The 22,018-nt window shown below is 37.8% G+C and overlaps 2 protein-coding genes and 1 pseudogene across 2 annotated transcripts; 1 reads left to right on the forward strand and 2 right to left on the reverse strand.

Moving 5' to 3' along the window:
* Positions 1-3,444: 3,444 nt before the first annotated feature.
* On the forward strand, positions 3,445-4,821 carry LOC106416426. The gene has a single exon (XM_013857301.3). The coding sequence runs from the start codon at positions 3,548-3,550 to the stop codon at positions 4,685-4,687; it is 1,140 nt and encodes a 379-aa protein (XP_013712755.1). The 5' UTR covers positions 3,445-3,547; the 3' UTR covers positions 4,688-4,821.
* LOC125585324 lies at positions 4,796-10,765 on the reverse strand (annotated as a pseudogene).
* Positions 10,766-12,341: 1,576 nt separating this feature from the next.
* LOC125586057 lies at positions 12,342-14,505 on the reverse strand. Its single transcript, XM_048755847.1, has 4 exons — positions 14,149-14,505; positions 13,773-14,086; positions 13,153-13,657; positions 12,342-12,962 (listed from the first exon to the last, which is right to left on the reverse strand). The coding sequence occupies exons 1-4, from the start codon at positions 14,503-14,505 to the stop codon at positions 12,342-12,344; spliced, it is 1,797 nt and encodes a 598-aa protein (XP_048611804.1).
* Between the last annotated feature and the right edge of the window lie 7,513 nt (positions 14,506-22,018).

Genomic DNA, 22,018 nt, shown 5'->3' on the forward strand with positions numbered 1-22,018 from the left:
TCTAGAAAATAGCGATTTTATAGTGGTTAGTCCACCAATTTAGAGAGTATTGCGAAGTTTTACTAAATTAATTGACAAAAAGTTAAAACGATGCCCAAGTACCATGAAAGAGAGTTTAATATACATTAATACAAATGTAGAATGTGTTAAGAAATTTTAAACTAATACAATTATATAGTTTTCAAATACACTAAAATAAAAATTTCAAACCACTGCTTATCAAAATTTTATAAAACATATTGATTAATAAATTATATTTTGTTAAAAATATTCTCATTCTTTTAAAAAGCAGATCAAAATCTATTTTTTGTTTAATTACCGTCAGGTACGCCATATTTTAATTGAGAAAATGGGAGACTTAAACGTTCTTTGACATCCATATCACTTTTTGGATTAATGAAATTAAAGTCGTGATGTTAACTACATAACATCATTAAGTTGAGGGATGTTGTCATGCATAACATATACTTCGTGTAGTCTGGTATACATTAATTTAGTTTGCATGGCTAGCCATGTGATGGTCAATACTTCATGTAGCCAGCAATCATTTTTCCTTTCATCAAATATTAAAATCTCATATGAGGAATATATTTGGTATAATATTAATAAATGTAATAGTTACAATAAATTAATATTATTAATACATTGAAAATTTATTTGAAAAACAACTCTTCAAAATTATTTTGTATGACCTTAAATATACAAATTTTAAAATCATGTCTCCACATCTATGAAATTTGTCCAACATAAATACACAATTACAAAATATTAGCTATCAAATATTAAACACATGACTTTAAAATTAAAAAAAAATATATATTTTTTAAAATAAATAAATTTTGAAACGCGAGTTAAAATCTAATATATACTACTATGATTCTGCACTTGGTTTTTCAAGTTATTTACGGAGGAATGCTGTTACCTTTTTTCTTTTGTTTTCTATCTTTAAAAAACGCTAGCATTATATATAATTAATCCAAATTCATCTTTAATATAAACCAATAACCTTACCGCAATATTTAATATACTTCTGTTTTTAAGTTTATTCCAATCAAAATACACTAGAAAAACTAACCAATTACATTTCTCTTTTTTTTGTCAAACTAACCAATTACAGTATAACCTCTTTAAATTAATACTCTTTAAATTAATATACACTAAAAATTTCTATAAAATAATATAATTTTATAATCCTAAATTGAGTTTTTGGTTCAATTAGTATATCGATAAATTAATAATCACTATAAATTAATAAAAAATATAGCTTTGGTGTAGTCTCAACATTATTAATATATAGAGGTTTCACTGTACATTTTTCGGGTTTAACAAATTTTTAAAATCCAAAAAGTTGTTCAAATTGAAGTCAATTGAAATATTTATCTTTGTAGACTAAATATTATAAAGCCTATTTTAAAAAACACTAACATAAATATTTGATAGAGAACTTTCTTTGTATTTCTTTGGGTTAACGATCTATTTTCCCCACGAGAACTATCATATAGCATCAGATTCCCACCAAACTATGACTTCGTGCTAAATCTCCATGAATTAAAAGTTTCAAATCTATTTATCCCTGAAACAATAGTTCGAAACTTAATTATCCATATACAATGGTTTTAATTGGTTTATTCTAAACCAACTAAACCAAAACAAAACCCAATTAACTAACAAATACAATGTCGGGTTCTCCGCCTCTAACCCATCACACATCGCCTTCGAGCATCACCACAATCATTCCTCCTCCGCGCGACTAAACGCAGTTCCTCCGGTGGAAACTCCATCACTGTGAATCATCATCATATATGCTTAGACAACCATTCTCTCTCCGATTGTATCTTCAAATCTTGCGGCTCAGTTTGTCTATCTGTTCTCGAGCATCCAAAGATGAGAGCTGTTCTAACGCAAGTTGGGTTAACGCAAGCTCGAGTGCTGTTCATCATTATCATCTCATATGAGGAATATATTTGGTATAATATTAATAAATGTAATAGCCACAATAAATTAAAATTATTAATACATTGAAAATTAATTTGAAAAACAACTCTTCAAAATTGTTTTGTATGACCTTAAATATACAAATTTTAAAATCATTCCTCCACATCTATGAAATTTGTCCAACAAATACACAATTAAAAAATATTAGTTATCAAATATTAAACACATGACTTTAAAATTAACAAATAAATATATATTTTTTAAATAAATAAATTTTAAAACGCGAGTTAAAATCTAGTATATACCACTAGGATTATGCCCTTGGTTTTTCAAGTTATTTACGTAGGAATGCCATTACCTTTTTCTTTTGTTTTCTTTCTTTAAAAAACGCTGGCTTTATATATAATTAATCGAAATTCATCTTTAATATAAAACAATAACCTTACCGCAATATTTAATATACTTCCATTTTTAAGTTTATTCCAAGCCAAATACACTAAAAAACTAACCAATTACATATATATATATATATATGTATGTAATCGATGTGTCAATTGTATATGAGATATTGCAATTAAAGAATTGAAGAAATCATTCCTAATTAATAGTGGATATCTTTGACGATTTTTTTATTCTGTGTATTGAAAAGTATTTTTTTTAATCAATGAGTTTAAGAATGGGTGTTCTCTAAAATTGTTATATAATTCAATGAATCAAGTTGTGGTTGATGTTTTTACAATCTCAAATTTTATTCTATTAAATATGTAAAATATTTAATAAATTACAATATGTTGATGTTTTTACAATCTCAAATTTTATTCTATTAAATATGTAAAATATTTAATAAATTACAATATGTTGAACAAAAAAATTAAATCAGTTTTTATAAAATTATTTAAAAAACATAAACAGTGCAAAGGATCAAAAATTATATTATAATTTTGATCTAATCTCAAGTCAAAAAATAAGTTGGAACCTAACAAAAATACAAATAGAGCTTCGTAATATATATTTCAAATTATTTTCACAAACACAAACCAATATGACAAAATAAGTTGCATCTTCTATTCACAAATTTAAGATAGAGGAATAAACTATGCAGTTATAACAATTTTAATAAAATATTTCTCATATTAATTTCAATTATTTAATTAACATAGTATAAAGGTGGGTCATAATTCTTTCCACTCCCAGAAATTTAGTACACCATAAAAACAAATAAAATAAATTTGAACTTCAAAATATAGATAAAAATGGAATTATAATTTCTATTAAAAATAAATTTGTCAATCAAAAATAATCGAGTAAAATATTAAAATACACATGTTTTCATAACGAACCAAATAAATTTATAATATAATTTGAAACTGTAAAACATATTGATTAGGGTATTTTTGATATCAGGACTGTATTAATAAAAAATAAAGTGAATATCCGACCAAAAACTTGGTGCGCAAGGCTGTATCAATAAAAAATAAGGATAGTGAATATGAGAGTAAAGAACCTAACCTTGGTGGGCAAGGCTATTTCTCTGTATTAATGGAGATGTTTTAGGTGGAGAAGATGGAAGATCATTAGATCTCTCTTGGCTTTTTGTTTAACAGCACTGATCATGTCTTTGTTTCTCAGCCGTCTCCGCCTTGAGGTGAGAAGATCCTCCTCTGTTTCCCTTCTTCTCTCTAAGGGCTTCTCAACTTCCTTGCGGCAAACCCCTCCTTGTTCCATCATGGGCGCTTTTCCTCGTGAAGACGGCGGTCTAAGAAGACTCGCAGTTGCCTATGCTCATAAACCTTCCGTGACTCAACTGGACAAGGTGATACCTTTGGGGTTGGGGTTGGTGTTTAACTGTTATGATGATGACGACTTGGATGATGAAAAAACCCTAACGATAGGGGCATCTCATGGGTGGGTAGCTACTCTGAAGAAAGATGGAATCCTGCGTCTACAAGACGATTTTAACCCTGTGGCATCGGATGCAAATCCGAAACGTATCCCTCTGCCTCCTCTTGTGACTCTTCCTCATTGCCAAACCAATATCATCACCAACGTGTCAATGTCATCATCTTCTCCAGAGGATGATGAGGACTGTGTCGTGGCTGTCAAGTTCTTAGGACCTCAGCTCAGCTTTTGCAAACCAGCAGCTGGTCAGAGTAGACCGGAGTGGACAAACATTAAGATCGAAAACCCTTGCTTCTTCTCCTCCCGTGTCATGTATTCCGAGAAAGACAACATGTTTCGCATTCCCGGATCTGGAGGACACCTCATCGGGTCATGGGACCCTTGCAATCCCAGCGATGACCCCAAGCTGCACAAAGTAGAGTTCCAAAACCTTCCTAAGCTTCCCATGGCCACACGTGAGCTTATGGATTCGTGCTTCACGAGCGAGCACTTGGTTGAGTCAAGACCCACCGGTGAGACTTTTTTGGTTAAGCAGTACAAGAAGACAGCCAAGAACAAGGAAGGTGTTGACATAATGAAAACAGAATTTTTAATGGTGTTCAAGCTAGACGATGAAGGAAACGCTGTCTGCATTCAACGCATGGGAGATCTCAACATGTTCCTCTCAATGTCTGAACCTTTCTGTGTCCTTGCTTCTTCCTTTCCTGGCATGCTCTCTAGCACCGTTCACATCTATGATTATGATGATATGGGATATGTGTATATGGATGACTTCCCCTTCCACATCTATAGAGTAAGTGGTCCACATCTTGTCCCTTATCAGATTCCACCTCAAGATATCATCGAAAACTAGTTTTGTAATGTTGTCTTTTGTTATATGCCTTCTCTTTGGAGAAATTTCTGCTTTACTACTCTCAGGGGCAATATTACTTTTGAACTGCTATATCCAAATTATTGTTATCTGCTCCTTTGAAATTATTTTGATCTTATACTAATCTTGTGATAACAACTAACTGCATGAGATGAAGCATCTCTGAGTTTTGTCATTCTATTAATGCCAATTAATCGAATACTGTCACTCTTCTCAGCCAATAAGTAATGTTTAAACCTTTAAGCATGTGTTTCTTTTTTTGGGGGAAAATTTTGCATCAAATAAAGTTGTGGTGTGAACAAATAATAGCTATCATTTTTCATAATTAAGTACACAACTAATTTTGTAGAGAGTTTTAGCCGGCATGGATGGTCGTATGTGATACTTGTAATTTGTAAACCCTTCACAGACCAAAAAACAGAGTAACACATAATCCATGTGAAGGGTTTACAAGTAAATTGTGTATAGTATTTTTTAAACATTGAACAAAACAACGTATAGTAATACTTTTCATATTTACAAACCCGAGTTACAGATTTCAAGAAAAAAATAATAATTTACATAAGAAGCTAACGTGACGTAGAAGCTAGAGCAACCGCTTGTGCCCACATCTTTAGTCTCGCCTTAACCTCCTTCGGATCATCTCCAGGGCTTGAGATACATACAACAGTTGGCAATCGGAGAGTTGCTGCCACTACTACTAGTCTGAGTCTCCCGGTTCGACCCGTTGGATACTGAAACCCGACCCGAAACTTCAAGATCGAACCCGAGATCTCTACAAGCCTTCACTTCCTCAAAACCCATCTTCATTGACTTCTTTCCTCCTTTCACCTTTGAAAAAACCGTCAACTCTCCTTCCCCTCCTCTTACATAACAGTTTCCGTCTCTGTCACTGTCTCTCTCGTCACCGTTAAAATTAAAACCGTGACCGTACCTTTTTTGGTTAACTAACGTATCGACGTTCATCACCTCGTTATCTTTCTCTAAACGGGTGGATACGTTGACTTTTCTTCTCCCGCGAGACATGATCGTTGGGAGAGTGTAAAACCCTGCAGATTCCTTGTCGGAATCTGAATCTTCACCGTCAGAGATCTCTCCATCAGCCTCGGCTCTGATGTCGTTGAAGCTCTCAAGAGACATCTCAGACATGAAGTTACCCAGTTCCGAAGGTTGACTTGTGAAGTTATCTTCATTGTCGTCGTCGTGGAATGAGCTCATGCAGATAGATAACCTATGTTGAATACGAGTTTGGTTGATCGAATGATAATGAAATGGACTCGGTTTTGTGGGTGTTACAAAGACGTTTTATTCACAATATGAGATAAACGAACGAGATTACAAAGATATTAAGGAAAGAAGGAAAAGGTCGGAGCTTTGTTGAAAGACTCCGACGGAAACACTAAGCAGAGCGATCGGTCGTAAACCCTAGATCTTGCCGTCGGTGTCTTAGTATCTGTTTACGGATCCCTTTTTCTTTCCCTTATGTCCTCCTTTTATAGCCTCGGTCCGTCTTCCTTTCGTTTGCCCTAAAGCTAGTTCTCCCTAAAAGCCTGGCCCAATTTCATGTTGAAATGGGATTTTGAGCCGAACGAGAGTTCGTCGAGCCGAAGTCGACCCAGTCAGTCGATCGGTCGCGAGACCAAGCTGATTGATCGGTCGCGAGACCAAGCTGATCGATCGGTCATTTAGCCGGTCAATCCGTTAGCCAAGCTGGTCTTGCCTGGGTTCCTGTTGTTAATTTAAGCTGATCGAATGTGTCTCCAAGCCGATCGACTGTCAGTTGCGCTTGCCGCTCAACTTGGTTGCTGATGCTAATGGGCCGAATCCTGTTGTTCGATGGGCCTTGTGGGGAATGCTAAATTCCACTCCAACAGTAAGGCCCCCCATAGTCCACTTGCGATGGATCATGGTTCGTCGTAATGGGGTGGCAAGAATTGGTTCTGAGAATGACGGGTTCGGTTCTGCTCCGACCGATGGCCCGATGTGTCTTCATACGTCTCTTGGAGGGCGATGGATCAATACGCTATGAAGTTTGGAAGGGCATTGTCCGGTGCACAGTTGCTTATCAGAAGGATGTCCTGGCTCCGTTTATGCGATAGATCGATCGGTCAATACGCCTAGATTCTTAAATCTCGATCGATCGATGCTGGATGTTTGTGCGGGCATTCCATGCTCGATAGCTAACGTCCACAAAAATATTTTCAACCAAGTCATTATTGTCGATCGAGTGCTTTTCGCTGGTCGATCGATCGATTGACCGCCGTACTGTTTTCATGTCTCTTGTTATTCTCTGTGAATATTCGACCATCGATCGGTCGATACTTATCGAATGCTCCGTGCTCGATTCACAGCGTAGGAGCCTGTCAATCGATCGGTCTGATCTAGACGTGGGAATTTGTAGTGACACCTTGAGCGGCGCAGGGAACGAGGCGATCGATGGAGTTACTGGCGGAGGTGTAAAATCTTAGGGTTTCTGAATCTTGTTGTGCGGTCGATCGCTCAGACGTCATTGTGCTACAATCACCTTTCGTCCGTTCGATCAGTCGGGTTACGCGTTGTCCGATCGATCGACCATTGCAAAGGCGCACGTACATAGCCTTTATCGACCGTTTGGTTGCGGTGCAGATGCGTTAGGGACTCCATATTTTGACTAGTCATCCTTCGGGGACGAAGCTTTGGCAGTGCTCCTACTCTTATGTTAGGGCCGATAAAACTTCTTTCGAGGATCCGCCAGATGAAAGCTTACGTGTTGTATGGAACTCTGATATTGGTAGTTTGCTAAAGTCGAATCGATCGATTTCTCAATTCTGATTTTAACTTGGTTTCTTTTCTTTATGGCTTTGCAGTTCCTCATCCGAATACTATCGGTCCTCTGGATACTATCGGTCATCTGGAAAGATCTCCCGAAGGTTGTAGTACTTAGTCAACAGACGTGGGGAAGCTTCGACCGTCAGAGGATCAGTCGTCAGTAGAAACACATCGCGAAAGGTACTTTCTCGCCGCTTTGTTCAATCGATTGACAGCCATCATTTTCCTCTCACGTCGGCTACTCTTTCTTTTGATATAGTTGATTGGGCGCAGGACGTCCCGTGTGTGACAACGACCAGGAAAAGGATAAAACTTCCACTCATGGGGAACATTCCAAAGGTATATCCGAGTTATAACGAGATTCTGCTTGCCCAACTTGGAGCCGAGAGCTTCAGTTCCATGTTTGCGTCCGAGGGAGAAGACGCCGAACCTGCCGTGGAAGTGGCGGCTGACGGGGAAGACATTGAGGTTACGAATCTGATGGTTGAAAAGACAGACGTTCCTACGGCCGATGCCTCGACGGAAGGGTGACTGAATCAGCTCCCGGCGTCATTCCGTCGAAGAAGAAAAAGAAGAACAAGTATTCTAGAAAGGCTGTGGACGACTTCGAAGGTGGGAAGAATCTAGCTGAATCAGATCAGGTGAGAGGAGATCGCTCGACTAACGAAGCGGATGGTTCTGACGACCTGACCGAGAGGGATCCTGCTGGATCGTTTGGTGTGAAGAGGAAAGAGCCGACCGGTGGAAGTTTTCCCGGTCCTGGCGAAGGAAAACGCAAGATGTCTTGCGATCGTTCTCATCCTTTTCTTAAGGAGATAGCTCTGCCGGCTTCTCGCTTGCTGCCTTGGGGAGGGTCAAGCCCTCCATATGACAGGTTTGTGTTAGTTTCATCCGAGCGTTGGACCTTTTGTCATGATAAGGATGCGTCAGTTGTTAACAACCCCGATGCATGCTCTGAATTAGTACGTCGGACCCAAGGTGGTACGCATCTGATGCCGGTGGTCCCCGAGCTTGCATTTTCAAATGGATTTATCAAGTCAGCTCAAGCTGATATGGAAGTAAGTCCCCAATTTAATAAGTGTCTTTCGGTCTCTTCCAATGTGCATATGAGTCGATCGTTACATGGGTGACTGACCATTGTCTTTTTGTCTATTTTGCAGGCCATCGTTCGTCAAAACCAGCTCATATTGGACTATGAGCAGGTGCTGTGGAGAATGTCTTCAGATCTCTCTAAGGCTGAAGCGGCGATTGAAACCAAGGATGCGGAGATTGAGAAGTCTAAAAGGGATGCGCTGAGCAAGTCCAAAGAGATGATCGCCGAGCGGACTCGATATTATTGCGAGCATAAGTAATCTGCCGAGAAGGGCGAACGTCTTGAGAAAGAGTAACGGATTGCTCGGGGCGAGATTGCTCGATTGGAGACGGGGAGGGTCGAAGAGGCTGAGAAAGCGAAGAAGACGCTGGATCGCGTGAGGCTGAGAAAGTGAAGAAGATGCTGGATCGCGTGAGAAGAGTTGCATTAGGGCCACAGCGATGGATCACTTTGATAAATTTAGGAGATACATGGCTGACCGAGATAGGCACGAGGAGAAACTCCTTCTTCACAGCCAGGATTTCGGGACCTTAGAAGCGATGGACATGTTGGAAGATTGGGGGATGCGGAGCAGGGTCTTATTGTCTCCTCTCTCCCCCGTCTTGAGCCGCTCCAAGGTTTGAACCAGTTTGGTTCAAACTTAGAGATTGTTGATTCAGAGGCTGTAGCTTCTCTTCGGTATCCCGCTCTCGAAGTTGAGCATCTTGCGGCTTCGTTGGGTCGGAACAGTTTCGATCGAGCGAAAACTACTGTGTCCGAAGGTCGGGCAGCTAAGCTGTCGGAGGGAACGGAATCCGCGGGGGCGACGGGTGCTGCCGTTTCGGATTTGGTTGCCGAGGATCAGTCTCCTTGAGTTGACTGAACCGTCTGTTGCTGTTTTATTACTTATATTTTATCTTTTTGTTGTGGCCTCCAAGTTGCGTCTTTTGATTGCTTTGATACCATGCTTTCGAACGGTTGTTGTATTCTTAGCTTTTTGCTCTTTTGGATGTTGATTATGCTTGAACTTCGACACGTTTTATCAGATGTTTTATGTTTACACCTTGTTCCATGTAAATTGCAAATGGTATATCCGACCAAATGTTGAGGAGAGATAATGCCGATCGATCGGTCACCTATTTGGTCGGTTCTCCACTCGTAGAGGGTGTTCGTGGGCTGTGTGATGTGCAATCATTCGGTCTGTTCGAAAGTGATGTACAAGCGTTCACATGATGCCTTTTGTGACCAAGTTAATGGTGTTGTGATGTGCAGTCATTCGGGCTGACCGAAAGTGACGCACAAGCGCTCACATTATGCCTCTGTGACCAAGTTAATGGCGTTGTGATGTGCAGTCATTCGGGCTGACCGAAAGTAACGTACAAGCGTTCACTTGGCGTCTCTGGAAACATATGTTCCATGTCGATGGCGTATGTTTTGGTTTTAGGTTATAGCTGGACCTGAAGACATGCTGCCTACGTACCCCGGAAAGGGGATCAAGCCATTCGTAGTTTGATTTGACCGAATGAAAGTTTAGTGGCCGAACGAAAGTGATGATAGAATCATTCATTCGGTGTTTTTCTTTTTTATTTTTTATTTTTTAGCGGCAGACGGCTGAGTATAATACTTCAGGAGGTTGGCGGCGTTCCAGGCTCTCGGTACTGGTTTACCAGTCGAGGTTTCCAATCGATAGACACCGACCAATTACGACCTTGACTATCTTGTAAGAACCTTTCTAGTTGGTTCCAAGTTTTCCTGCTCTCCACTCCTTTGTGTTCTCAAACACTTTGCGCAGCACCAAATCGTTCAGTTCCAACGGTCGGGCTCGAACTTTCTTGTTGTAGTAGGATGTTGGGGTCAAAAACGGTTGCGACAAATTTAACATTCAAAACGTCCGAGGAAGAAAATTAGAATTTCTCCGATGAATACTTTCCGAAATAGATTCTTTTTTTACGAAAAAGCTTTACGGAAGAAAGAATCGAGACGTCCGACGAAAGCTTAAAATAGGTCGTTACACAGCGACCAAACGTCCGTCCCTCTCGGTCGCTACGTAGCGACCGTGTATCCGTCTCGCTCGGTCGCTACGTAGCGACCGAGCGCTCGTCCCGCTCGGTTGCTACCTAGCGACCGAGCTCGAGCCGAAGCTCGGTCTCTACGTAGCGACCGAGCGCTCATCCCGCTCGGTCGCTACGTAGCGACCGAGCTCGAGCCGAAGCTCGGTCGCTACGTAGCGACCGAGTTCGAGCCGAAGCTCGGTCGCTACGTAGCGACCTAGCGATCGTCCCGCTCGGTCGCTACGTAGCGACCGAGCAATTGTCCCGCTCGGTCGCTACGTAGCGACCGAGCGCTCGTCCCGCTCGGTCGCTACGTAGCAACAGAGCTCGACCCGAAGCTCGGTCGCTACGTAGCGATCGAGCTCTTCCGAACATCGATACGACACCAGTCCATGCATTCTCGCCAAACCTTCAAATGCTACGCAGCGACCGAGCGGGGCAAGCGCTCGGTCGCTACGTAGCGACCGAGCGCTCGTCCCGCTCGGTCGCTGCATAGCGACCACACTCGAGCCGAAGCTCGGTCGCTACGTAGCGACCGAGCTCGAGCTCGAGCCGAATCTTGGTCGCTACGTAGCGACCGGGCTCGAGCCAAAGTTCGGTCGTTACGCAGCGATCGAGCTCTTCCGAACATCGATACGACACCAGTCCATGCATTCTCGCCAAACCTTCAAATGCTATCTCCCGAAGATCGTAGCAGGCTCAGTCCATGTTTTCCACTATTCTAACTCATCGATCAAACTTTGCGGATTAGAAACTGCGGAAAATTCGTTCATTGTCAGAAGAAATCGTAGTAAACGTGTCGAGTCGGAAGACGGCCCAAAGGGACCTAAAACACGACTCGAGGCCCATCCTACGATTTCTTAACCAAAAGCCCGTAAACCACAGCACGGTTTACGCTTGGTCCACAAGGAAGGATAAATGCCAAGTTTCCGCGAATAAATATGGAATTTTTGAAGATAATTGTGAAGATCGGGAAAATGGAATATCTCCATTTTATGCTATGACGGCTTAAGGGCAGAAGAGTAAAAGCGTAAACCGACCTTGGAGCTAGTATATAAGAAGTCCTAGGCGAGGAGCATAAAGGGGAGAACTTTTTCAGAGCAAACTTAGTACTTAGAGCAATTTAGGCAATAATCCGTTTTTGTTATTTCGAGCTGCGACTCAATTAGGTTTAGCCGTCTTAGGGTTGCTAGAACTAGGAATCTCGCCGACAGCTCTCGAGCCCAGGCTTATACCTTGTTCTCTTTTTCGATTTCTTATTTTTATCGTTGTTATTCTCGTGTTCTGATTGCTTGACGTGTGGTAATTAGCAGATATCCGGGTCCTCTGGGAAATTAGGGTTTTCCTAGTTTCCTTATTTAAACGGAAATCGACAGTGCGAATTTCGGTTCCCACAGTGGACTCGGTGAGGTGTTGGTAGTTCTGGATTTGGAGGAGCGCTTGGTCTCTTCGTTCTTCGATTGTATCAAGGGCATCGAGTAGTATCGCTCTGTTGAGTTTCGCGTTTTGTGGCATCCTCAAACACGCAAACTTGTGACTTTAACTTCTGCCGGAGCCATTGCTTCGACCCCGTAAGCGAGAGAGAATGGCGTTTTGCCCGTCGCGCTTCGTGGAGTTGTTCAATGTGACCAATTCATCGGCCCAGTGTCCCTTCTTGAGATTGAGGCGTTTCTTGATTCCGTCGAGGATTGTCTTATTGGTGGCTTCAGCTTGACCGTTGCATTGCGGGTATCAGGGCGAAGCGGTTGAGGCGGATTGCCCATCGTTCGTAGAAACCGCAGAAGTTGTTCGAAATGAACTGAGAACCATTGTCGGTGACAATTTCGTACGGGACACCATGCCGGCAGATGATGTTTTTCCAGATGAAATTTTGTACCTCGTTGTCGGTCACTTGGACAAATGCTTTAGCCTCCACCCACTTGGTGAAGTAGTCTGTCATGATCAGGATGTACTTTCTCTGTCTCGAACTCGTCATGGGTCCAACAATGTCGATCGCCCAACGCATGAATGGATATGGTGCCGTTGAAGATTGTAAGAGTTCGGTCGGACAGTATATGTAAGGGGCGTGTCGCTGGGGCGTGTCGCTGGCACTTGTCGCACTTTCGGGTATACGCTTCGCAATCAGCGACCATGGTTGGCCAGTAAAACCCATGCTTTTTACTTTGAGGGATAATGCTCGACCGCCTGAGTGGTTTACGGCTGCTCCTTCGTGAGTTTCGGCCATGTCCAATGCTGCTTCCTTTGTGCTGAGGCACGTCAAGAGGACCTTAGCAGAAGTCCAGAGGTGCAACCTTCCCTCGATGGCGACGTAGTTTGCACACTTGGCCTTCAACCGAAGTGCTTCCAACTTGTTTCTTGGAAGTTAACCGTTGGATAGGTACTGGAGGAATGGAGTTCGCCATTCAGTAGGCGTATCGTCAGGTCGATCGGTCGAGCCACTTATATCCATCGCATTCGTCATGCGAAAGGGTGATGCTAGGTTTGTCGATGTGTTGAATCGGGATGGTCCGTTTGACCTGATCTCTTGGATTGCTCCCGAGCACTGCTAGAGCATCTGCACAGACGTTTTCACCGCGAGGGATCCTTGTAAGTTGGAAAGACTCAGACTCGTTGGCGAGATCTTGCGCGACTTTGAGGTAAGCATCCATTTGTTCGTTCTTCGCATCATAGTCGCCCCTGAACTGGTTGGATACCAATTGACAGTCACAGTATGCTTGAATACATTTTGCTTGAACCGCTTGTGCTAGATGTAGCCCAGCGATGAGTGATTCGTAGTCAGCTTCATTGTTGGATGCTTTGAAACCCAACCGAAAGGACTGTTGGAGCAGTTCACCGGTTGGAGATTGGAGATGGAAGCCAATCTCGGAGCCTCTACTAGACGATGATCCGTCGACATGCAAAATCCAGATACCATTCGGCAGCTGTAGATCATGTTCGAGTTCGGGCGTTAGCTCGATGAGGAAGTCAGCCAGTACTTGCGACTTTGTGGATGGCCTGCTTTGAAATGTAACATCGTACTTTCTGAGATCATGTTCGATTGCCCATTTTGAGAGTCTGCCCGAATGATTTGGCGTTTTGCATGATGGTTCGCAGTGGTAGATTGGTCAGGACAACGATCGAATGAGACTGGAAGTACGGTCGGAGCTTTCTCGCCGAAGTCATAACGGCGAGCGCCATTTTTTTGAGCGTCGAGTACCGTGTTTCCGCGTCGGTCATGCTCTGGCTGGTGTAGAATATCGGGCGTTGCTCTCCTCGTTCTTCTTTGTCGAGCACGTTACTCACGACCGCATCAGATACCGCAATGTAAAGGTACAAAGTGTCACCTTTCTCAGGTTTTGCCAAAACGAGTGGCGTAGTAAGGTAGTGTTTGAGCTGTTCGAATGCTTCTTCACAACGCTCGTCCCAAATAAATTTCTTATTGCCCAGCAACAGGTCGTTGAAAGGGAGGCACTTATCGTTGATCGCGAGATAAACCAGTTGAGAGCGTCTATGCGTCCGGTCAACCATTGCACCTCGCGAGGACTAGGGAGGTCCAGGATAGTGGATATCTGCTTTGGGTTTGCTTTGATCCCTCGTTGCGTGACTGTATAACCAAGGAATTCGCCTGGCGTAACGCCAAAAGTGCACTTCGTGGGGTTGAGTTTCATGTCGTATTTGTTCAAGACGAGGAAACAGTCTTTAAGATGGTCGATATGGTCGGCTGCCATTTTGGATTTGACCAACATATCATGGATGTATACTTCCATTGTTACTCCCAATCGCTCAGCGAACATTTTGTTGACAAGGCGTTGATAAGTCGCGCCTGCGTTCTTGAGACCGAACGGCATTACTTTGTAGCAATACGTCCCACGGTCAGTGATGAACGCCATTTTTCGTGATCGTCTGGGTGCATCAGTATCTGGTTGTAGCCTGAGAAAGCTTCCATAAACGTTAACAGCTTTTTTCCGGACGTTGATTCGACCAGTCGATCGATATGAGGGAGAGGAAAGCTGTTTTTTGGGCATGCTTTGTTGAGATCGGTAAAGTCGACGCAGACCTCCATTTGCCATTCTTTTTCTTGACTATGGCCGGGTTTGCCAACCATTCGGGATTCTTCACTTTGGTGATTGATCATGCGCCAAGCAATCGCTCGACCTCATCATTGACGACCTTCGATCGTTCAGGTCCGAGCTTTCGTCGCTTTTGACGAACAAGTTTGAAAGTGGGGTCGACGTTAAGCTTGTGAGTTGTGATGTTGGGGTCGATGCCCTTCATATCAGCAGGTTACCAAGCAAACGTTGAAGCGTTGTCCTTAAGGAAAGAAACAATCTCATCTTTCATTTCGTCCGGTGTGGCGACCGTATTGACATGGCAAGATGCTCTTTGGTTTCCACCTCAGCGACGAGGAGATCACGGGCGGCGGCCTGGTCGCCATGAAGAGTGATGATCCGTTCGTTGTTTCCGGGGAATTTGATGCACTGGTGATAGGTAGAAGGAATAACCTTCATAGCGTGGATCCAAGGTGTGCCCAAGATTGCATTGTAAGGAGCTCATACGTCGATAACAGAGAATTTGACGGTTTTTGTAACGTCTTAGACGTAGACACGCAAACGGATCATCCCAGTAACGGTCTCAGATGATCAGTTAAAGCCAAAAAACGATCGTCTGGAGGGTTTCATTTTATCGAGGCTGACTCCCATCTTGACAAGTGTATCTTTAAAGATGAGGTCGACCGAACTGCATGTATCCACCAGAACTTTGGTCACCGTGCAGTCGCTAATGCTGATGTTGAGGAGGAGCAAATCGTTGTGCGGCATATGGACGCCTACGGCGTCTTCGGCGTAGAAGGTGATTTGGGGCAGAGTATCGGGGGTGGTAGACCAGCGTTTAGCTGTGATTGCAGCTTGCCTTCCGACTGAATTCTTTCACAGACCTGACGGAATCATTGCAAGGAGGGAAGCCTCCCATGATCACGATCAAACGTTGTGGTTGCTCTTGATGTACCTTCCCCAGTCGTGCCGTTTGCTCGGCTCTGAGAGAGTCAAGACGCGTACGCAGATCTTGAGGCTTGCGTTGATACGGGACAATTGGCTCTGGCTCCGCCTTAGATCGGTCGGTCTGTTCCTTCTGATTTTTGGTTGAGCGATTGTCGTAGGTCGTCCTTCGGGTTTTCCATTGTGGACGGGGTGGGAGATGGTGCGGTTCGGATTGTGAAAATCCTACGCCGAGACTTCGGCTTATCCTCGTCGGAGGTCGAATCCTCGTCGTGTTCGATCGGTCGCCATCATCTGCTTGAGGGGAGTCGCGAAACTTGGAGTATCCAGAGAGCGTTGGTCAAGGCTTCAACGGTGGTGTGATCAGGAACATGGACTTTGGATAGTACTCCTTTGAACTTCTCCATGAAGTCCTTGAGGCTTTCGATTGATGACTCAGATAACTTCCATAGGTCGGCCATGGATGCTCCTTGATGGGACCATATGATGTAGTTTTTGAGGAAAGACGCAGATAGGTCATGGAAGCTGTCAATCGAACCTTCCTTTAAGTTCGACAACCAACCTAGGGCCGGTCCGGAGAGACTCTCACCGAAGAGTTGGCAGAGACCCGTGTCCCTCTCTTTGTCGGAAAAGTGGTTCCGACCCATAGCGATGTTGAAAGCAGTCATGTGGTCGGTCGGATTTGAATCCCCTTAGTATCACGCATGCAACTGATAGGCATCTATAAGATTATAATCCTGATTACCTGAATGAAAATCATAATTCTAGCTATTTCATCTTACTGTTTAAAACCCATTCTAAATTACTTTAGCAACTACCTTGCTCACAATTGTTAGTTTCATTTAAACCATAATCAACCTAGCTTAATTAACCTGACTAGATTTATTGGTTCCCTAGTTCTTTATGGATTCGATCCCTAAGTACTACAATGAACCTCTTATTTAAGAGAGTAAAGTCACTCCTTAGGGTAATTTGAGCACTATCACACTATACCTAAAAGTTTAAATTGAATATAATTATTATAATGATATATATTTTCATTTGTTTATATTGATATAATTACTATAATGATATATATTTTATTATCTAGATATGAGTCTGTACATTGCAACAACTTTTTTTATATTTTAATTTAAAAAAAACATAAAAGTAATATTTATAGTCTTAAGATTATTTTTGCATGTTTTGTGTGACGCTTATCTTCTTTATTAAAAGAGAAGTACCATTTTTAACTGTAAATTTAAATTCTAGTTTTAGTAATAACAAAATCTGTTGAGAAAAAATTCTAACAATTTTTTTTAAATTAAATATATTTTAATTAATGCACTGATTAATCTCGTAATTAGTAGTATAATATTATTTATAAATTAATTTAATTAAGAAATTATTATAAAAAAAGTTATATGCTAATTTTATAAGTATAGTATATATTATATTAAAATATAAAAAGTAATGAATGAATTACATATAAAATTATTTTAAATAGGTAAACTAATATATTTTGAAAAATAATTTTATTAAAATAAATAAATAAAATACCATTCACCGTTTAAAGTGATTAAAATATCATTCACCTTCTAAAAGAATTAAAATTCGTAAATTGTGTAACAATTTTTACAAAAAGAAATTGTTAACATATGTTAAATTTTTATATTTAGAACTATCTATTATTTATTTATTTTTAAAATGCCTCCAATATGTTATCTTAAAATCATTATATACAAAATATTGTATAAAAATTTTGTATTTATAGAATGAAAGTTTTTTATTAAAAGTTATTTAATAGTAACTATAAATAATTATTTTTTCTAGCAATTTAGTTTTTCAAAAATTAGAAACAGAAGACAATTGTAAAATTATCTGACAGCATTATACACTTTTATGTACTAATTTAATGTTTTATTAAACTTATCTGATGTTTCATAGTTTTTAAAATTTCCTATTTCCTAATGATACATTTCCATGATAAAACCTTAATTAAAAATGAAGTAGGAAAAATATTTCATGGTATAAACGAAAAAATGTAATAAGATTTTAACAAAACACATATAAAGGTCACTTACAGTGACAATAATAATAATCTACTACTTATGACCAAACATGAAAATATATATCAAACATGTGTTTGATTTTCGGATAACCAAACACATATAAATACCAATCATGACAACATCTTAGTTTTTTATATTTGTAAGTGAAATAGTTTTAGCATCATACTTGTCATCAAATTCTGTTTTAAAATTATTAATAACTTGTTAGTTTTCAAAATTTTCTTTTTGTTAGGATTTTTTAAAAAGGAAAATATTATATTTTATTAATCTCCTTTTTATTTACAGTGAAAAAATAAAAAATAGTATCAAATTTATTATCATATAACAAAAACAATGAACTTAATTTTATATGTTATTTATCATATAAAATATAATGTTAGATGTAACTTTTAGGTTTATATAAGATACAATAATTGTTAACCTTAAATAATATATAATTTAAACAGATAATAATGTAATTAGTCCGATAACTTAATTTATAACATTTAACAAACAATATGTCAGCAAACGATAGATACTTTTAACATCTTACCAACCATTTTAAAAGTGATACAATATCTTGTAACAGTTAATCAAATATGTATTACCTAATGAACATATTTTGTAGAAATTTATAAACCATGTATCATAATATATCTATTTAAAGCAAAAGAGACTTAACTCTAAATTTTAACGTAAATGTTATATGAAATTTTAGTAGGTAAATTAACTATTAAAAATATACTTATAAAGTACAAAAGAAATGACTTCATTCTATTATTATATTTTCCATATAAAACATAAAATTAGATGTACTTTATTAATTGGTTTATATTTGATATAATAATTGTTAACCGTTAAGCATATAGAAGTTAAATAGATAATGATAAAGTTAGCAATGTACATATTTGGTAGCGTCTACCAAACTACGTAGCAGCTATCATTGGTTATTTTTAACATCTTATCAACTATTTTAAAAACGAAAATATGTTTGATAACATCTGACCAAACATGTATCAGCTAATATAAACATATTCTATAGAAATTTACAGTCATGTATCACATAGTCACAACTAATTTACAACAAAGAAATTTTAATGTAAAGCTTTAACATCTAACAAAACATGTATCTAAACATGTATCTGTTCACAAGATTTATTATGTAGCATCTAATCAAACATTTACCAGTTAACAAAAAACTAGTTGTTACATAGCGATTACAAATATTTTCAATCAAAAGGTGAGATTGAGGTAGTCGTTACCGATCTGGAGAAGAACACACTCTTTCTTAATGATACTGGTCCATGCATAAAGTCATCTATCTTTACAAGCATGTGAAATCTCTCTTTCATATCGTGGTCTACATTGAGCAAACAACAGAGAAGCTATAGTAGACAAACTCGTCAAGAGAATAATGCTTGTTGGATCCATATGCTCTGTTGAAAGAAATATACTTAATGAATTTTCAAATCAGTGAAAATTGAAAGAAAAAAAGAGTGAAGAATCCATTGCAAAAATAAGAAAAATCAGTTTAGGAATTTTAAAGAAACACAAGAATGAAATAAAGGGAAGAAAATTTATTATTTGAGCAAGAAATTTGGAAGAAGAAACACGAGAGACAGAGAGAGAAGAAGAGGAAAACAGAAAGAGATAGAAAGAAGATGATTGTTTGGACAGAGGTAGTTTGGGATTTAAAATATGTCTTTCTCTGTTTATATATGGCCTAATTTCTCTATTTTTTTAAACACTCATAGAAACTCATATATATTCTATATATTTATATAGTTAGACATGTGGTATACAATAATTGTTAGTGTCAGATTATGGAATGAGTTCAAAATTTTAATAATTACTGTTAATAGTAGATAAAAATAAGACCTTATTTTTAATAAGACGGTAGCTTTTGATTTTTTGATAATTGAAATGGCTTTAGAAATAAACAAAAGTATGAATTTGTGGCTTTAGAAAAAGTAGATATGTTAAGATTTGGGGTTGGCTGCCAAAAACTCCCTAATAGACTCACACACCCTATCTATTCCCTCTCTAAACTTCTTAGCTTTTGAGCAATCAACCCAAAAATATGAATTATCTTCATATCTCCCCCCCCCCCCCAAACTTTTTTAATCCCCCTCCCTAATAAATTTCGAAATCGCAATTACCAGAAATAAAAACGTGTTTAGAAAATGGTGATTGCCCAATTAAAGCCTCTAAAGACTTCTAAGTAAAAACAAAAATTGAACCCGAAATTTAAGTGAGAGAAAAATTAGGATGTAGTTGCTTAAAATTAGTGATAGAAAAGATTTTTTTAATCAATTGGCTTTTTTTATTTTAAAAGTATTTCCATATGTCAAATTTCGATTTTTCAGTGACCTTTTACTATATACTAGATCCTTTCTCCACGCTACGCGCGGATAATATATTTAAATTTGTTACATCTATCATTTTTATTTGTATGGGAATTTTTGCATATTAAATTATATATAAATAATTTTTAAATTTGATTTCTTGTAAAATTTTTAGTTTGAAGTAAGTATTTCTATTATATGTAACACAATTAACTAATAAAATATGAAGAATCAAGTCTGAGATTTTAGAATTATGTAAAAAAAATATAATTATGTATAGAACATAAATTATCTTAGTTTAAAAGATCGGAATCTCATCTCGAATAAATTCACGAAAAGAAAAAGTACTCCAATAACCTACTTAAAATATAAAACCCCCTTTTCAAAAAAACGTACTTAATAGTGTTTTTTTTTACGTGTAATAGTTGAAAACTGACAATTGAATATCAATCTAAAATATTATTTTAATATATTCAATGGTAAAATATTAATTGTAATAAACAAATTTTGAATTTTGTAATATTACATGAATTAGAAGTCTTTAAAATCTAAAATCTATTTTATTAACATAATATATTTTTTATTCATTTATTATTTTTGACGTTACAAAATATAGCTTTAGTTTTATTTGTATATTAATTTTTTTAATAATTTAGTTTATTTTTAAATAATTTAAAAATGATCAAGAATATAATATGTTTAAAATTATTTATTTATATATATCTAGATATGATGTCTCATTTTTATGTATGTTTACGTTGAGCATATTTAATTTGTAGTTTATATATTTAATAACACTTTGTTGCGTGCCGTTCTATGGTTTTAATAAATGTGTTGTCATTTCATTTTTATTACTACTAACATGATTTTTTATTTTTAATGTTATGTATTGTATTTTATCGTATATTTTCTAACCCTTCATGGTGGCAGTTTTTTTTAGAATTATTTTAATTAGATAATAGGTTTAAAGATGTAAATAAACTGTGTATGTTGTAAATTTAGACTTTTTAGTGTAACTGAGCACTATTAATTATGGAAATTATATTATTATTTTATTTTACTAAATCTTTCTGTGTATATATTTTTGTTTTATTTTGTATTTTTACAATTTTATTGCTTTATTCTTTAATTGCAGAGAATTGTTATTTCCAATTTTTGTTTCATATACCTTAAAAGTCTCCGATTGATTTTTGTTTGTTTTCTTTCTCCAATTACAATGTGCAGTTCGACAGTTTTTTTAGGGATCAAACTACTAATATCATCAGATAGAAAATCTTAAACTCCAAGAATCGAGTGAGTAATTGTGCTAGAGAAAACTGATTTAGCCACTAATATGGTTAGATATTATAATATTAGAAGGTATGAAAACTCTTCTTTGTTGTCCTACGCTGGACATAATTAAGTTATTGTCAATTGATTATATATTTGTGATAACTGGAAATACATCTTTATGTCTTCCTTACATCATCCTTAATTGGTTTACGGTTCGACCATTTCTAATATATTGAGAGTAACATAATATTAAATGTTGATTATCTCCTTCCAATTAAGAATGCACAAAATGAGAGAAATTCAAAGTGAGAACACTTTACAATTTTGTCGTCATATCTATATAGAGTTAATTTATAGATTACTCTATCTGTTTCAAAATGTATTTAGTTTTAATTAAAATTTGTAATATTTAAAAGTTATTACTTTAAAAAACTGTCATTTAATATATAAATTTAACTAATTACACAGTAATTTAAATAATTTAATTGGCCACACAATATCCAATAAATATAAAGTTACATTAAAATATAAAAATAATTTATATAGTGAAACAAAAAATACTTTTAAACCATTATATTATAAAATAAAGGAAATATTCAAATTATATTGAAACATTAGAATAGTAAAAATCAGAAAAGCTGAAATCTCAACGTCGATCATTTACGTCGGCTATGTCTTAGACCATTTCCAATGTATTCCTCTATTTTTTTTCTCTAAAAGAATTTCATAATAGAAATGGATTTGTCTCCGATGTATTTTTCT

Source organism: Brassica napus, chromosome C4 (genome assembly GCF_020379485.1).
Source record: "Brassica napus cultivar Da-Ae chromosome C4, Da-Ae, whole genome shotgun sequence".
NCBI lineage: Eukaryota > Viridiplantae > Streptophyta > Magnoliopsida > Brassicales > Brassicaceae > Brassica > Brassica napus.

Coding starts and splice junctions, on each gene's coding strand:
- LOC125586057 (XM_048755847.1), bottom strand. CDS start 14,505: ATGGCGTTCATCACTGACCGTGGGACGTATTGCTACAAAGTAATGCCG. Junction 13,658..13,772: donor TCGGCGAGAAAGCTCCGACC/GTACTTCCAGTC, acceptor ACATGATCTCAG/AAAGTACGATGTTACATTTC. Junction 12,963..13,152: donor GGAGCAATCCAAGAGATCAG/GTCAAACGGACC, acceptor CTTCGGTTGAAG/GCCAAGTGTGCAAACTACGT.
- LOC106416426 (XM_013857301.3), top strand. CDS start 3,548: ATGTCTTTGTTTCTCAGCCGTCTCCGCCTTGAGGTGAGAAGATCCTCC.